The sequence below is a fragment of the Danio rerio genome, chromosome 14, assembly GCF_052040795.2.
Source record: "Danio rerio strain M-AB ecotype USA chromosome 14, GRCz13ab, whole genome shotgun sequence".
Classification (NCBI taxonomy): Eukaryota; Metazoa; Chordata; class Actinopteri; order Cypriniformes; family Danionidae; genus Danio; species Danio rerio.
The window spans coordinates 53,857,551-53,875,511 of NC_141034.1; the positions used below are offsets into that span (position 1 = coordinate 53,857,551).

General features: G+C 38.0%; 2 protein-coding genes across 2 annotated transcripts in view; both read left to right on the forward strand.

Moving 5' to 3' along the window:
• nsd1a (nuclear receptor binding SET domain protein 1a) overlaps nt 1-17,961 on the forward strand; it is a 1,446,438-nt gene that overhangs the window by 182,252 nt on the left and 1,246,225 nt on the right. The window lies entirely within an intron of this gene.
• The window catches only part of anxa6 (annexin A6), a gene marked incomplete at its 5' end in the record, with an annotated part of 62,999 nt that overhangs the window by 35,519 nt on the left and 9,519 nt on the right, over nt 1-17,961 (forward strand). The window contains 10 exon segments of the mRNA NM_001002038.2: nt 4,126-4,204; nt 10,221-10,302; nt 10,399-10,493; nt 10,583-10,696; nt 12,468-12,558; nt 13,878-13,957; nt 14,043-14,096; nt 14,612-14,705; nt 14,813-14,908; nt 16,254-16,312. Coding sequence (NP_001002038.2) covers nt 4,126-4,204; nt 10,221-10,302; nt 10,399-10,493; nt 10,583-10,696; nt 12,468-12,558; nt 13,878-13,957; nt 14,043-14,096; nt 14,612-14,705; nt 14,813-14,908; nt 16,254-16,312 — 844 coding nt within the window.

Sequence of the window (17,961 nt, forward strand, 5' to 3'; positions counted from 1 at the left end):
AATTAGGGTTGGAGCTAAACTGTGCAGAGCTGCGGCCCTCCAGGAATTGAGTTTGGCATGCCTGTACTATACAGTTTAGATGTTTATGCAGATTTCAGAAGAGATCAACTATTTTGTTTTTGTCAATTCACCGCAAAAATGCTTTTCTCACTTAGATTTTTTTTGTCTTGTTTCTAATATAAATATTAAAATATTCTTAAGTCAAAAAGCGTTTTCTGGACAAGCAAAAAATGTTGCGTTTTAAGAAAGAGTGAGTCCAAATTAAATGAGTTTTTCATTAAAACAAGCAAAATAATCTGCCAATGGGTTAAGCTAAATAATATTATGTCAAATTATTTAGCTTACCCCATTGGCAGATTATTTTGTTTGTTTTAAGGAAAAACGGTAACACTTTACAATAAGGTTCATTAGTTAATGCGTTAACTAACATGAACTAATCATGAACAACACATGTACAGCATTTATTAATCATAATTGAACATTTACTAATGCATTATTAACATCCAAGTCCATGCTTGTTAACATTAGTTAATGCACCGTGAGTTAACATGAACTAACAATGAAGAACTGTATTTTAATTAACTAACTTTAACTAGCATGAACAAATACAGTAGTAAATGTATTGTTCATTGTTTGTTCATGTTAGTAAATGCATTAATTGACATTAATTAATGAACCTTATTGTAAAGTGTGACCGGAAAAACCTCTCTTCATTTCTTAAAACAACACAATATATTTTGCTTGTCTAGAAAATGATTCTTAATTTAAGAATTTTGAGATATTTGGACTAGAAACAAGGCAAAAACTCAAAGTAAGAGAAGGGGATTTTTAGAAAGCCTGTTTGGATCATTGGCTCCATATGTCTCAATGGTAGTACCGGTACTTATTATTTTCTTATGTGTATGTATTTTTGGTCCATGTCTTCTGAGATGTTTTATGGCACGAATGTATAGGATGGTTAATGCCTTAGGTAAAGGGTATGAACATTTAGCTATGAATGGAACTGAGGGTAACCATTTAACATGTAGGGTTTATGAGAATATGGTATTGTAACCCATCAGATAATGATGAGTGAATAATAGCCACAAAAATTAATCAGAACTCTATGACTCATTCAAACCGTTTTTATTATAAAGTACAAAACCAGTTACTCGTTAAAACATTGCATAAATGGGGCAATTTCAATGTAAAAAGAGAATGCTAAAGAAAGCAACACAAAAAAACAAAACATTCAGGGCAAACCACAGGCCTACAACGGGGCAGGACGAAGTGTGAGAAGATGCAACAGATGAGTAGCTCTTAACTCCCAGTAGCACAGCAATCATTTTACATTTACATTTACATTTAGTCATTTAGCAGACGCTTTTATCCAAAGCGACCTACAAATGAGGACAAGGAAGCAATTTACACAACCAAGAGCAACAATGAATAAGTGCTATAGGCAAGTTTCAGGTCTGTAAAGTCTAAGAAGGGAAGTATTAGTAGCATTAGTATTTTTTTTTTTTTTTTTTGTACAGTTAGTGTGATATTCAGAGAGGCAATTACAGATTATGAAGTGTAGTGGAGACTAAATAGTTGAGTTTTTAGTCGTTTCTTGAAAGTAGCGAGTGACTCTGCTGTTCTGATGCAGTTAGGGAGTTCATTCCACCAACTGGGCAGATTGAGCGTGAGCGTTCGCGAAAGTGAATTCTTCCCTCTTTGGGATGGAACCACGAGGCGACGTTCATTCACAGAACGCAAGTTTCTGGAGGGCACATAGATCTGCAGAAGCGAGAGCAGATAAGAAGGAGCTAGGCCAGAAGTCACTTTGTAGGCAAACATCAGAGCTTTGAATTTGATGCGAGCAGCAACTGGCAGCCAGTGCAAACGGATGAGCAGCGGAGTGACATGTGCTCGTTTAGGTTCATTGAAGATCACTCGTGCTGCTGCGTTCTGGAGCAGCTGAAGAGGCTTGATAGAGTTAGCTGGAAGCCCAGCTAGTAGAGAGTTGCAGTAATCCAGTTTGGAGAGAACAAGAGCTTGAACAAGGAGTTGAGCTGCATGTTCAGATAAGAAGGGTCGGATCTTTCTGATGTTATAGAGTGTGAATCTGCACGATCGAGCAGTTCTAGAGATGTGGTCAGAGAAGTTTAGTTGGTCATCAATCGTTACTCCAAGGCTTTTCACCATTTTGGATGCAGTAATCACACTACAGCAACCACAGCACTCCAAAAATATACACAAATCACCACAAACCGTTGGGTTCCCACCACCTCACCAGTGCCAGTCACACCCACGGAGGAGACGAGCGGCTGCCCTTTAACACACAAGAGGAGTAACAAAACAAACCAAAGAAAAAGTTACAATAATATTTGTACACAGCACACAACAAACAGGGCCTTTCACCTAAATCAACAAACAAAAATAGTAAAAGCTAGTCCTGTAACACAAAAACGACTTAATAAATATTTGTGAATAGGAAATCTGCATTAAAATAGCTTTGGATAAAATTCAAATACCTTACATAACTGGACCTAACCGAAAGGAATTAAAACCCAACCCAGAGTTTCTTCTTAGAGAACCTATAAAACCATTTTATTTAAATAATCACATTATTTAATAGTAAATATTAAAGTAAGTAGCATTTAAGTTCCTTTTACCTTTTGAATGTAATTCACACAAGTAGCATATCAGTTAAAATCTGCCGACTGTGTCACCAGGCCAATCACCATTAACACGGGTGGGGTTCTGAAACACAACACAATAAAGTAACTGTTTACCCCGCCTTTCTTCTCGCATTTCCTACCTCGCAATAAATCCCATGCGTGAGGGCACTTTATATCCTCCGCTACACAGAGCTGATCTAACAACATATTGTTCTATATGCATGCAATCAAACTTGAAATGATGACATCAAATAAACAAACAGCTCTCCTGACACAATGAACAAACATAGTCACAATTACTATAATAGTTACCCTAGTAGCAAAGAATTCTGGCCCAGATTTGGCATAAAGCTAGGACATCAGGCATTCATCCGGCACTGGCATACAGCATGTGGGCCAACCATGGCCTGGGTTTGGCAGAGGTGGCACCGTCTATAATGCGGCACACAAGATTTGGGCCAGATGTAAAATGTAGTATTTGGCCCAGATTTTAAAAATTGATTGTGGGCCACGTGAGTTTGGCCAGTCTTGACCCACATTTAAAATACATGAAAATATTTTTTGATTAAATAAATCAATTCTACCAATCAGGTCACTGAGAAAAAACAAGGCCCATAGTGTGCCTAAAGCACAACGCTTCATAGGTTTATTAATTTCATTGCAATCGTGACACACCAACCTTTCTGGCCCAGTTCAGGCCCAGTTATGAGTTATTAACTTGGCTGAGACTTGGCCCAGATATGGTCCGTGTTTGGCCCTTGTCTGGAAGCCAGATTTGGTCCAGTCATGTACCGTAATTCACAGCGGTATGTGGGCCAACCAAAACCTGATTGTGTGGGCCAGAGCTGGGCCAGAGAAATTTTGCTATGTGGGTAGAGAACAAATTACCTGCTTGATACCCACTTGTTTGTAGCCTCAATGAATGACAACCAAAGGCATGCTATGCTGTTGTGCGTCTATTTATAGCGCGTACTGACACCTATTACGCTACGTTACGCTGTGCTACGGACTTATGGGAAATGTAGTGCCAAACCCCTACGTCGCCCCATCACAGTATGATCCAGGCTCTTGTAAAAACAGAGCCTGGAAGAGGGGATTGAAAGAAATATCCATGTAGTCACTCTCCAAATATTCTGTTTTGTAACTGTGTCTTATCTTATTGGGAGTTGTCCCTGTACTAGGCGCCTTGACGTTGCGCCTTGACATTCTTGAGCACTGGATAAAATTGTTCTGCCTAACTGAGCTGAATATTTGCACGTATTCATAGCCCATATAACCCTGAGTATGATGTATAAAAGCTGGGAATACCCCAGACTTCTTTAGAAGAGAGCAATAAACTGTTGGATTCACATCTCTCAGTTGTTGTTGCCTTCCTGGAGCTCCAGCTTACTGAGGAAACACACAGACGATCTGCAATTTATCCCAACAATTGTTGTTATGTTTTGAGCACTGAAATAAATAGGATGTGTTTGTTTGTCAGTATTGCAGGGGAGTTTTTCCCAGAAGCCGCACAGATCGCCTATAAGATGTGGGAGATCAGCGCCATGACCAAAGTCCAGGTTGGAGTTCTGCTTTTCCTCTCATTTTACACTGAAAAAGAAAAGTTTAGCTGCGTCCCAAATCGCATACTTATGCACTATTCTACGCCATTTTGTAGTATAAATAGTGTAAGTCGTGTGTTCACACTGAAAACTCAAAAAATCATAAGTGCACTTTAATTACCCGGATGATGCACTCATTCAGCTGCTGAAATGAAGTGTGTAATGATGGACGCTTCACGCACGACAAAGAGCATAGAATCACCAAGAGGCGACACTCTAGTGCAATATGGTAAACAGCCACTAGATGGCGCGGCAGCCATTTTGGAATGAAAACTCCAATAGAACAACAGCATATTATAAGTCTGCATATTAAAAGTGCTGATGATTGTGATAGGAAGTGTTGTTTTGTCGTCTTTCAGGTTGTATTTCAACCTTGATGCACTTTTTAAATGAATAAATAAAAAACAAAGTGGCTGCTTGCCATCGCGACCAATGGACAGCCGATTGCTTTCACTCCAAAATGGTGGAATCCGGGGCAGTTGCTGGGCGCTGCTGTTGCAATGGAACGTTCTACTGAGTGTCGCCTCTTGATCATTCTAAGCTCTTTGCGCACTCAACGACCGCAGGTTTGCTTCGGAAGGGGCGGAGCTATCGGACGCACATGTTGAATAACTTTATTTATTTTGGATGGTGAAAGCAAAATTCTCCTACGAGAGTGAATATAGCGCCTCCCGATGGTTAATGCGGTTATACTCACGGCAGGTATTATTTGATAATTCGGTCGTTTATTTCACTGATTCGGCAACTGTGAAACGTCATTAGGGAAACGGTGTGAATTTCCGCTTAGTGAAAAAACATTAGTGCTCCATTTGGGATGACACTACATACATATACTATATTGTTGGGTGTGCAAGTGCATAAGTACATAGTGCATGAGTGCATAGTGTATAGTGTGCCATTTGGGATGACACTATATACATATACTATCCTGTTGGGGGTGCAAGTGCATAAGTACATAGTGCATGAGTGTATAGTGTGCCATTTTGGGACGCAGCTATTATTTTTTTTAAGGTAAGTAGTTGCAAAAAATGGCATGGGCTTAACAAAATTAAACAAATTTAATTTATTAATGTAACTTAAGTAACTTAATTTGTTTGTTTAATCCAGCTCATATAAATTGTTTGCAACAACTTACCTTAAAAGGTTTAGTAAATCCATTGAATGTTTTTTCAGTGTGTTCAGTGGGTAGAGAAAGTATTCAGACCCCCTTATGTTTTTCACTCTTTCTTAAATTGCAGCCACTTGCTAAAATCATTTAAGTTTTTTATTTCCTCATGAATGTACACACAGCACCTTATATTGACAGAAAAACACAGAACTGTTGACATTTTTGCAGATTTATTAAACAAGAAAAACTGAAATATCACATGATGGTCCTAAGTAGGGATGTAACGGTATCAGAATTTCACGGTACGGTAATACCTCGGTATGAATGTCACGGTACGGTATTTATTGAATCATTTACAGGAAAAAACAAAACTTATGAAAATACTCCAAAAAAGTGCCAAAAGTGTCAATGACATACAAATTAGCCATCTATCTGTAAGCTTTGAAACAGAAACTTCAATTTTAATAACAAAAAATTATTAAACCATGTAAAAAAATAAAGTTTCAATTTAGTAGTGTTGAAAACTCATCACATTCAACATTTAATCACTCACTCACTTAGATAGAGATGGGTTTAAAGAAAAATTATCATATAAATATAATCTGGTAAAAGCTGGTATCTCTGGGCATTTACAATGTCCCCTGCAACAGAAAAAAACCCTCTCATTTGGGACTGAGGTTTCTGGGACAAGAGAGATATGACTTGGCCCAGGTTGACAGCAGTGGGTAACGTTGTGCATTGTCTTTCCCCCACTTGAGAAGACAAACCATGAGTAAGATAGAGATCTCATGTCTGCATCAATCTGAACAGTGTGCTGACAACACCGCTATTCAGTACGCGCGCGACAACACAGCTGATAAGAACTCGCGCGACAACACCGCTATTCAGTACGTGCGTGAAAACACAGCTGATAAGAACTCGCGCGACAACACCGCTATTCAGTACGTGCGCGGCGACAACACCCGCTTTAGAGTTTTCCAGGTCTTTTTCATCCCCGCTCCTAGCAGCACACTCCATTTCCGCATTACTGGATCTGTAGCGACAACAGACCGCAAGGGATGATGGTCAAGCATGGGCTGATGGGAATTGTAGTTTTCGCTACCTCCCGTTTGCTTCATTCGCCTGAGCAAATTTTCTCAGAAGACCTATAGTTTTACCGAGTCATGCGACTACGGTAATATCGAAAAAAATTAATATTGCGGTATGACTGTATTTACAATACCGTTACATCCCTAGTCCTAAGCATTCAGACCCTTTGCTGTGACACTCATATTAACTCAGCTGCTGTCCATTTCTTTTGATCGTCCTTGAGATGCTTCTACACCTTCACTTGAGTCCAGCTGTGTTTAATTACTAGGGGTGTCAAAATTAATTTTTTTTTCGGTGCACCGCGATGCAGACGCGGACAATTCAGTATCGGTTCAGTAATAATCATAACCGGTTATTATGTACTGACGTCATTTATCTCCTATGCGCTCTGTCGCGAGGGAGGTGATGAGCGCGAGTATTTACAACACTCAGCCAACTCAGGGCCGGCCCGTGGCATAGGCACCATAGGCAAATGCTAAGGGCGATGTACATCCAGGAGGGCGCCAGAAATGAGCGCGGTTCAGTTGGTTTTGTTTTGATATTCCTGACACACATTCAGTTATAGACGGCAATAACTCAAAAACCTCTTACCCTAAAAAGATCTAAAGTGAGTTTCCTACAAAAAGACAAAGCTGGTTATAATTCACAGCTGTCTTTCTTTTCTTTTGCTCGGCATTACGAGCACTGCTCCGTTTAAGCCCTCGCAATATGCTGAGTGGAGCTTTCAGTAAGAGATCGTCGGAGAAGTGCTTCTTTTTTACATTTGTTTTTTTCGTTTTTCTGCTCCGCTCTGTGCGAACTCTCCCTGTTGCGAGGGCTTAAGTGCGTGTGTGTGTGTGTGTGTGTTTGTTTGGTGCTGTCTATGTTTGTGTATGTGTGTGAATGAGAGACAGTGTGTTGCTGTGTGTCTGTGTGTTTATACAGACAGCTTGTTAAAGCCTCCCCCCTAAAATATAACACTGTGTATGGAAAGCATCGTCAATGCACCGTGATGCACCAAGATATCGAATTGAACCGAATCGAAGGCATTGTAACCGAACCGTGAGACCAGTATAGGTTCACACCTCTATTGATTACACTGATTGGTAGGGATGTAACGGTATCAGAATTTCACGGTACGGTAATACCTCGGTATGAATGGCACGGTACGGTATTCATTGAATAATTTACAGGAAAAACAAAATAATGAAAAGACTCGAAAAAAGTGCCAAAAGTGTTTATTTACCTTAGCACTGAACATATCAATGACATACAAATTAGCCATCTATCTGTAAGTTTCCAAACAGGAACTTCAATTTTTCCATTTTAATAACAAAAAACTATTAAACCATGTAAATAAATAAAGTTTCAATTCAGTATTGTTGAAAACTCATCACATTCAATATTTAATCACTCACTCAGATAGAGATGGCTTTTTTAAGGAAAATGATCATATAACTATAATCTGGTAAAGCTGGGATCTCTGGGCATGTCCCCTGCAATAGAAAAAAATCCCTCTCATTTAGGACTGAGGTTTCTGGGACAGAGAAATATGATTTAGCCAAGGTTGACAGCAGTGGGTGACGTTGTGCATTGTCTTTCCACCACTTGAGAGGACAAACCATGAGTGAGATAGAGATCTCTTTGCGGTACAAGTCAATGTCTGCATCAATCTAACAAGTGTGCTGTGTTCTGCAGTCCCCATGACTGTTTTTAGTCGTATTCCCCGACTTATATTTCACCACAGTCTGGCAGTGCCTGCATACTGGTTTTTTCTTTGTTTGTCACCTTTTCTCCTTTTTCGTATCTTTTTAGAAAGAAACCGAAATGTTTCCACACATCCGCATTAGGTTCGATCATTTCCAGCTCTTTTTCTTCCCCGCTACTAGCAGCACACTCCATTTCTGCATTACTGGATCTGTAGCGCCAACAGACCGCAAAGGATGATGGCCACGGCTAGGCTGATGGGAATTGTAGTTCCCGCTACCTCCCGTTTGCTTCATTCGCCTAAGCAAACTTTTCTCTGAAATATAGTTTTATTGAGTCATGCGCCTACGGTAATATTGAAAAAAATTACTATTGCGGTATGACGGTATTTACAATATTGTTACATCCCTACTGATTGGAATTGATTAGGAAAGCCACACACCTGTCTATATAAGATCTTACAGCTCACAATGCATGTCACAGCAGATGAGAGTCATGAGGTCAAAGGAACTGCCTGAGGAGCTCAGAGACAGAATTGTGGCAAGGCACAGATCTGACCAAGGTTACAAACATATTTCTGCTTCACTTAAGGTTCCTAATAGCACAGTGGCCTCCATAATCTTTAAATGGAAGATGTTTGGAGCGACTAGAACCTTTACTAGAACTGAGCTATTGGGGAGAAGTGCCTTGGTGAGAGAGGTAAAGAAGAACCCAAAGATCACTGTGGCTGAGCACCAGAGATGCAGTCAGGAGATGGGAGAAAGTTGTTGGAAGTCAACCATCACTGCAGCTCTCCACCAGACACATAAAAGGCTGCATGAAGTTTGAGAAATAATATTCTCTGGTCTGTGCAGACCAAGATAGAACTTTTGACCTTAATTCTGAGCAGTATATGTGGAGAAAACCAGGCATTGCTCGTCACCTGTCTAATACAGTCCCATCAGTGAAGCATGGTGGAGGCAGCATCATGCTGTGGGGGTGCTTTTCAGCTGCAGGGACAGGACGACAGGTTGCAATCAAGGGAAAGATGAATATAGCCAAATACAGGGATATCCTGCACGAAAACCATCTGCAGAGTGCTCCGGACCTCAGACTGGGCTGAAGGTTTACCTTCTAACAAGACAATGACCCTCAGCACACTGCTAAAATAATGGAGTGGCTTCACAACAACTCCGTGACTGTTCTTGAATGGCCCAGCCAGAGCCCTGACTTAAACCCAATTGAGCAGCTCTGGAGAGACCTAAAAATGGCAGTCCACCTACGTTTACCATCCAACCTGACAGAACTGGAGAGGATCTGCAAGGAGGAAAGGCAGATGAGCCCCAAATTTATGTGTGAAAATCTTGTTGCATCTTTCCCATTCTTATGACCTAAACCGGTCACCACAAATAAGAAGACGAGTGCAATTGCGGTAGAAAAACAAACTTATTTATTTACTTAATTCAAAAGTCATGCTAGCCCAACTCAGGTCCAAGACTAACCCAAGACGAAAGATAAGTGATGACCAGAATCCGCCTGCAGCCCTAATTCCCAAGTCCGTGACAGACACGCTATTTATAGCAGAGCAAATCAATCATACAACGATGTTCTCCATCCTGGCGCAATCAGCTGGACCTGCAACACACATACACACGCCGACGCACACAGACAGACACCCACACCCCAGCAACAAACGACCACAAGGTGCCGTCACACCATAAAGACTCAAAGCTGTATTAGATCAAAAATGTGCTTCTGCTAAATACTGAGCAAAGGGTCTGAATACTTGGGACCATGTGAGTCTTCAGTTGTTTTTTCTGTTAGATTAGTTCATCAGTTTTGTCTTGGCAACTGACTAATTTAATGTATATGCATTATATATTACTGTAAAGCCTCCTGTATTAAATATAAATTGATTGATTGATTGATTGATTGATTGATTGATTGATTGATTGATTGATTGATTGATTGATTGATTGATTGATTGATTGATTGATTGATTGATTGATTGATTGATGAATTGAATCTGTGGTGGGTGAACTTGTATATGGTGAGCACTGTACACATATAAATATACAGTATATATGATTTTGTTTCCCTATCCATCACTAGTTGAGAGGAACTGTGCGGCCATATTCAGATTTTGACCCAGCCAGTGACGCTCAAGCTCTGAGAAAAGCAATGAAGGGTTTTGGTATGTAAAAAACACAGTATGTTACGCTTGATGACATCTCTATCAACAGATTTGCAAATATAGTAAAGGATTTCCTGTGATTTAATGTTTTTCCAGGCACTGATGAGGATACGATTATTGAAATTGTGGCACGCAGGAGCAATGAACAGAGACAGGAGATCAGACAGGCTTTCAAATCTCTTTTGGGACGGGTATGTGCTAACTAAAGCAATAGTTAGCTTTGATTTTGTGTGTACTTTAATGTGAACGCGTTTGGTCTTTTGTTGATGTTTTCCATCAGGATCTCATGGCTGATCTGAAGTCAGAGCTGTCCAAAAACCTCCAGAGACTCATTCTGGGTCTCATGATGACACCGGCCGACTTTGACGCCAAGATGATGAAGAAAGCCATGGAGGTATTTACAGGAAAATTGCAGTGATACAAATATGAACATTGCAACACATCTGAAACGTTAAAGGGCAGCATGGTGGCTCAGTGGTCACCTCACAGCACAAAGGTCGCTGGTTCGATCCCTGGCCAGGCCAGTTGGCATTTCTGTGTGGAGTTTGCATGTTCTCCTCATGTTGGCGTGGGTTTCCTCCGGGTGCTCCGGTTTCCCCCACAGTCCAAACACATGCGCTATAGGGGAATTGGATGAACTAAATTGGCCGTAGTGTATGTGTGTGTGTGTGAATGAGTGTGTATGGATGTTTCCCAGTACTGAGTTGTGACTGGAAGGACATATGCTGGAATAGTTGGCGGTTCATTCTGCTGTGGCGACATCTGATATGTATAGGACTAAGCCGAAGGAAAGTTAATGAATGTATCATTGAAAATATGGCCGCAGAGTGAACAGACTTTCCTTAAAAGGCACTTTGGTATTTTACACCTTGAGATTCCACAAATACTTTGATGTCTTTGACAATTCAAATATGAGCTGAAAACACAGAGACAGTCGGCTCCACAACCCACCAGGTGGGAATGCAGAGAATTAGCTCCCCTCCTTTCCTCCATTTACATTTGAAACATGTCCCGAAACACCCTTTGGTCACTCAGCCCCTTTTCATTCTACTCACACAGAATGGTCATTTCAAAATATGAATGTTCTAAATTAATCCAAGTCACTTTGTCTATCATGTTTGATATCATTTGAAATGTCTCAGAAATAGGCATAATCAAAACAATATTATATTAAAAAAAGAAAATAAATATTTTAAAAAAGAAAAAAAATGCAAAGGGGGCGAATAATTCTGGCTTTAACTGTATATTATACGAGAGACTTTGTTTACCGAACAAGTGGTTCTAATAGGACTTGCACTGCAAACCTTAAATACCAGTTAAAGATGTATTCTTTTTATTTATTGTTAAGTGTGTATATATATATGTGTGTGTATGTCTATGTATATCTATATACACATGTATGTATATCATTCATTCATTTTCTTGTCGGCTTAGTCCCTTTATTGATCCGGGGTCACCACAGCGGAATGAACCGCCAACTTATGCAGCAAGTTTTTACGCTGCGGATGCCCTTCCAGTCACAACCCATCTCTTGGAAACATCCACATACACATTCACACACACACACTCATACACTTCGGACAATTCACCTGTACCGCATGTCTTTGGACTGTGGGGGAAACCGGAGCACCTGGAGGAAACCCACGCGAAGGCAGGGAGAACATGCAAACTCCACACAGAAACGCCAACTGAGCCGAGGTTTGGACCAGCAGCCTTCTTGCTGTGAGGCGACAGCACTACCTACAGCACTGTGCACTGTATATAGGGGTGATAGCCTTATATATATATGTGTGTGTATGTGTATATATATATGTAAGTGTGTGTATGGATATATATTTTTTATGTGTATATATGTATGTGTATGTGTATATGTATGTGTGTATATATATATATATATATATATATATATATATATATATATATATATATATATATATAATGTATGTATATGTGTGTGTGTGTGTGTGTATTTTTTAAATTAATTAATTAATATATATATATATATATATATATATATATATATATATATATATATATATATATATATATATATATATATATATATATATATATATATATATATACTGCATTCTGCACAGAAATACCAAAAATGTCCACAGATTTTGTCCAGCTGTGAAAATAAGCAGTGTTTTATGCTTTAACAGGGTGCAGGGACTGATGAACATGCGTTGATTGAGATCTTGGTCACTAGAAGCAATCAGGAGATTCAGGAGATGTGCTCGGCCTATCAGAACGGTAAATATATCGCACAGAGTGCAGCAGGGGGCGCTGTTCATCTGGGAAAAACACACACAGCAGTTGGGCCATTTTACACTTTGCACCTTCTCTGCTGTCTACACTGCCAGACAAAAGACTTGTCACTTATCCAAGTTTTAGGAGCATGCAAATAATAACTTGACTTCTAGTTGATCATTTGGTATCAGAAGTGGCTTATATGAAAGGCAAAGGCCTCTAGATGACGCTTATTTAAAAAAAAAAAATATGATCATGCCTTGACTTTTAATGATTTCATTAGGGCAGTAAGGTCTGACTTTGTTTAGACAAAAGTCTTGTCACTGAACAGAAATAATGTCCAGTATAGAATATAAAGTCCTGCTGCAGTGGAGACAGAATGGATATTGTGTCTGACTCCATCATGAGCTTGGAGGACTGCATCCATACATCTCTGCAATGACTCTGATTAATAAAGTCATCTGGAATGGCAAAGAAAGCGTTCTTGCAGGACTCTCAGATTTCAAGATTCTGTGCATTCATCTTCAATGCCTCCTCATTCATCTTCCCCCAGACATGCTCAATAATGTTCATGTCTGGTGACTGGGCTGGCCAATCCTGGAGCACATTGACCTTTTTTAATGTGGAGGCTGAAGAATGAGAAGGAGCGCTATCCTGCTGGAGAATTGTCCCTCTCCTGTGGTTTGTAATGTAACGGGCAGCACAAATGTCTTGATACCTCAGGCTGTTGATGTTGCCGTCCACTCTGCAGATCTCTCGCACAACCCCATACTGAATGCAACCCCAAACCATGATTTCTCCTTCACCAAACTTGACTGATTTCTGTGAGAATCTTAGGTCCATGTGGGTTCCAGTATGTATTTTGCAGTATTTGTGATGATTGGGATGTAGCTCAACAGGTTCATCTGAAAAATCCACCTTCTGCCACTTTTCCAAATGATCAACTAGAAGTCGAGTTATTATTTGCTGCTCTTACAACTGGGATCGTTCCACTAGCAATCAAACAAGTAACAAACAACACAGAATAATATGATTATCACAACTGAAGCAATTAATGAACAGAGAGAGGGGAAAGAAACAAATTAACCACAGAATACCTCAGACATCACATTGATTGTCTTATTGATATGCAACTCTAATGCTTTAGCTGTGTGTTTATCTGAAAATAACTGCAAACCTTAGAATCAGCCAATCACAATCAAGCATTCATGTAGTATAATCCTGCTTATTCCCAACATTTCACTCAATACTTTGCTTATTTGAAGTGTCAAAAGTGTTTATAACCCCTGTTATAAACGTCACTTTAATGTTCCTCTTTATAGCCTTTAAAAAAAGTTTGGAGGACGCCATCGCATCAGATACTTCTGGAACTTTTAAACGGATCCTGATCTCACTGGCACAGGTACATCTATACACTCCTCTCATCCAAACACAGATCCTCACACTTCATAAACTCGGACTTCACTTCTCTTTCCTGCTGTTTTCAGGGAGCTCGTGAAGAGGGTCCAGCAGATCTGGACAGAGCTTCAGAAGATGCACAAGTAAGTTGGAAAGACTTAAAAAGAAAACTCTGTCAGGTATCTATTTTTTTCCGGACACATAATAACTGCACTTCGATTTATGGCTTGCCAGGGTTTCCACTTGAAATTTCTCAGGGATTAATATGATATATTATACAATTTTATTTTATATATGAATTTTTTTCCAAGTCAAGGAATATTATGGATTTTTTTTCTGTCATTTTAGCGGAGCGGAGCTTACCTCCTCTGATGATACGTATAAAGAGAGAACGTCAATCAAAGTGTTTCTGCAGACTGTTTTATCAAGTGTGGTTATAAACAATACAATTAATTAATGTTCACCATTAGAGGCTTGTTATATTCACACACTATTGCCACACAACTATTTAAACCACTTATATAGGTGACTTTTGCATAATAGCTCCCCTTTAATAACATAAGTTACTCGTGCAAAGCCTCATGGGGTGTAGGATAAAAATATTATATCAACTGGTATCAATCAATACATTGTAATTGTAATAAATGTGTAATGTAAGGCGCTGGCGGACGCTTGCAATGCAGACTCGGATGATCTGGAGGACAAGTTCATGAGTATTTTGTGCACAAGGAGTTTCCCTCATCTGAGGAGAGGTAAAACACATTCAGATCACTCACACACACACACACACACACACACACATGCTAATACATGTTTAATCAATGATCACTCCAGCTAATGTTCTGCGATTCCCCTGCAGTCTTCCAGGAGTTTGTGAGGTGCAGCAACAAAGACATTGAACAGATCATAAAGAAGGAGATGTCGGGAGACGTGAAAAACGCCATGTTTGCTATCGGTAAAAGCATGGATGACCAAGCACTGAGAAAATGCTGATTTTATTTTAACACTATTTACTATTAAAAAAATAAATAAATAAATATATATATATATATATATATATATATATATATATATATATATATATATATATATATATATATATATATATATATATATATATATATAATAAAATAAAAATAAAGCAAAGTAAAATAATTATTTTGCTTTATTTTTATTTTATTTGAAGGTTTTTTACTTTTTTATATTATATTTTGTTTAATTTTTTTATTTTATTGTCATTTTATTTTTCAAATAAGTATTAAAAATGTTTTATTTAATTAATTTATTTAGACTTTTTTTATTAAAAAGCTTTATTTATTTATTTGTATTTTTTTGTCCTGAGACCTGAAAAATGCCAAGATGACAAAGCTCTAAGAAAATGCTGATTTTACTTTTACCAACACCAATTACTTTTATTTTGCTTTATTTTATTTTTATTTATTTTTCATTTTTATTTTAAATAAATTAGATTTTATTTAGATTTTATTTTATAATAATTATTTTTATAATTGTATTTTTATATCTTAATATATATATATATATATATATATATATATATATATATATATATATATATATATATATATATATATCAAATGTATAGCAAAATATATTTTATTTTATTTTATTTTATTTATGTATTCATAATTTATTTTAACTTTTTTAATTAAACTTTTTATTATAAAATTTTTTTTTATTAAATTTTTTATTTTGTCGGGAGATGTGAAAATATGTCATGTTTGCTAATGGTTATTATGGTATTGTACTTTTATTTTGAATTTATTTTGCTTTGATTTTATTATTATTATTTTTTTATTTTACATTTTCCCATTTTTACTATTGTATTTCATTTTACTATTATCTTTGTTTTATTTTTATTTCATTATTTTATTTTTATATACTGCACAGGTCATGTCATCATGAAATATATATATATATATATATATATATATATATATATATATATATATATATATATATATATATATATATATATATATATTTTTTTTTTTTTTTTTTTTTACATTTTGCTTGGTATTTTGAGGTAGAGGTATTGTTGAAATTAGCCACTTATTGAATGGAAAGGTAGTTGATTTACATTTTATATTAAATGATCTTGGTAAATTAAATTATATCAGTGTCTAAATCGTATTCAATAATTCAATTTGTCAAGCAGAAATCATGGCCGACAATAGAAAATGAAAATCAGCATGTCAAATTTATGATTGCTTGCTTTAAACCTGACACTAAAAGGTTTATGTGATTCCAGTAACAATATCAATAATTGTGTATGTTTCCAGTGCGGAGTGTGAAGAATCAGCCTTCCTACTTTGCAGACCGATTGTACAAAGCCATGAAGGTAAAATGCATTTATTATGCAATATACAATAACATGCAATAATGTCTGCCGGAGGACAAACAAGATCTATTTCTTTTTTTATCTTTGAAATAGTACAGAAATTATTTGAAACTTTAAAGTATCCATTATTAAAAATGAATAAATAAAAAAAGTAAACTTGTTTCATAGTTTTTGTCATATATGCTGCATTATGAGTCAAAGGCCTTCATAAGCAGGTCTTAGATGAGGCGTCACACTCAAGGTTGTTATTGTAAATTAGCTTTTATTTCAATAGTATTTTTAATCTTTCTGTAATAATCGAATTGACTACCCTATGTTTTGACTTCCATTATAACCACATTTTTTTGGTTGCAAAGCTATGACAACATACAATCACCGGCCTCTTTATTATGTACACCTGTCCAACTGCTGGTTAACGCAAATTTCTAAGCAGCCAATCACATGACAGCAACTCAATGCATTTAGGCATGTAGACATGGTCAAGACGATCTGCTGCAGTTCAAACCGAGCATTAGAATGGGGAAGAAAGGAGATTTAAGTCACTTTGAACGTTGCCAGACGGGCTGGTCTAAGTATTTTAGAAACTGCTGATCTACTGGGATTTTCACACACAACCATCTCTAGGGTTTACAGAGAATGCTCAAAAAAAGTGAAAATATCCAGTGAGCGGCAGTTCTGTGGACGCAAATGCCTTGTTGAGGTCAGAGGAGAATGGCCAGACTGGTTCCAGCTGAAACAATGGTAACAGTAACTCAAATAACCACTTGTTACAACCGAGGTCTGCAGAAGAGCATCTCTGAACACACAACCTGTCCAACCTTGAGGCAGATGGGCTACAGCAGCAGAAGACCACATCGGCTGTCACTCCTGTCAGCTAAGAACAGGAAACTGAGGCTACAATTCACACAGGCTCAACAAAACTGGACAATAGAAGATTGGAGAAACGTTGCCTGCTCTGATGAGTCTCCATTTCTGCTGCCACATTTGGATGGTCAGGTCAGAATTTGGCGTCAACAGCATGTAAGCATGGATCCATCCTGCCTTGTATCAACAGTTCAGGCTGGTGGTGGTGTAATGGTGTGGGGGAGATTTTCTTGGCACACTTTGGGTTCATTAGTACCAATTGAGCATCGTGTCAACACCACAGCCTACCTGAGTATTGTTGCTGGCCATGTCCATCCCCTTATGACCACAGTGTCTCCATCTTCTGATGGCTGCTTCCAGCAGGATAACACACCATGTCATAAAGCGCAAATCATCTCAGACTGGTTTCTTGAACATGACAATGAGTTCACTGTACTCAAATGGCCTCCACAGTCACCAGTTCTTAATCCAATAGAGCACCTTTGGGATGTGGTGGAACGGGAGATTCACATCATGGATGTGCAGCCGACAAATCTGCAGCAACTGTGTGATGCTATCATGTCAATATGGAGTAAAATCTGAGGAATATTTCCAGTACCTTGTTGAATTTATGCCATGAAGGATTAAGGCAGTTCTGAAGGCAAAAGTGGATCCAAACCGGTACTAGTTAGGTGTACCTAATAAAGTGGCCGGTGAGTATATAATCAAGTATTCTTGATTGGTACTGGTTTTCCCTGTTGTAATTTTTTACTGTTTTGATTGAAAGTTTTAATTAATAACACAAA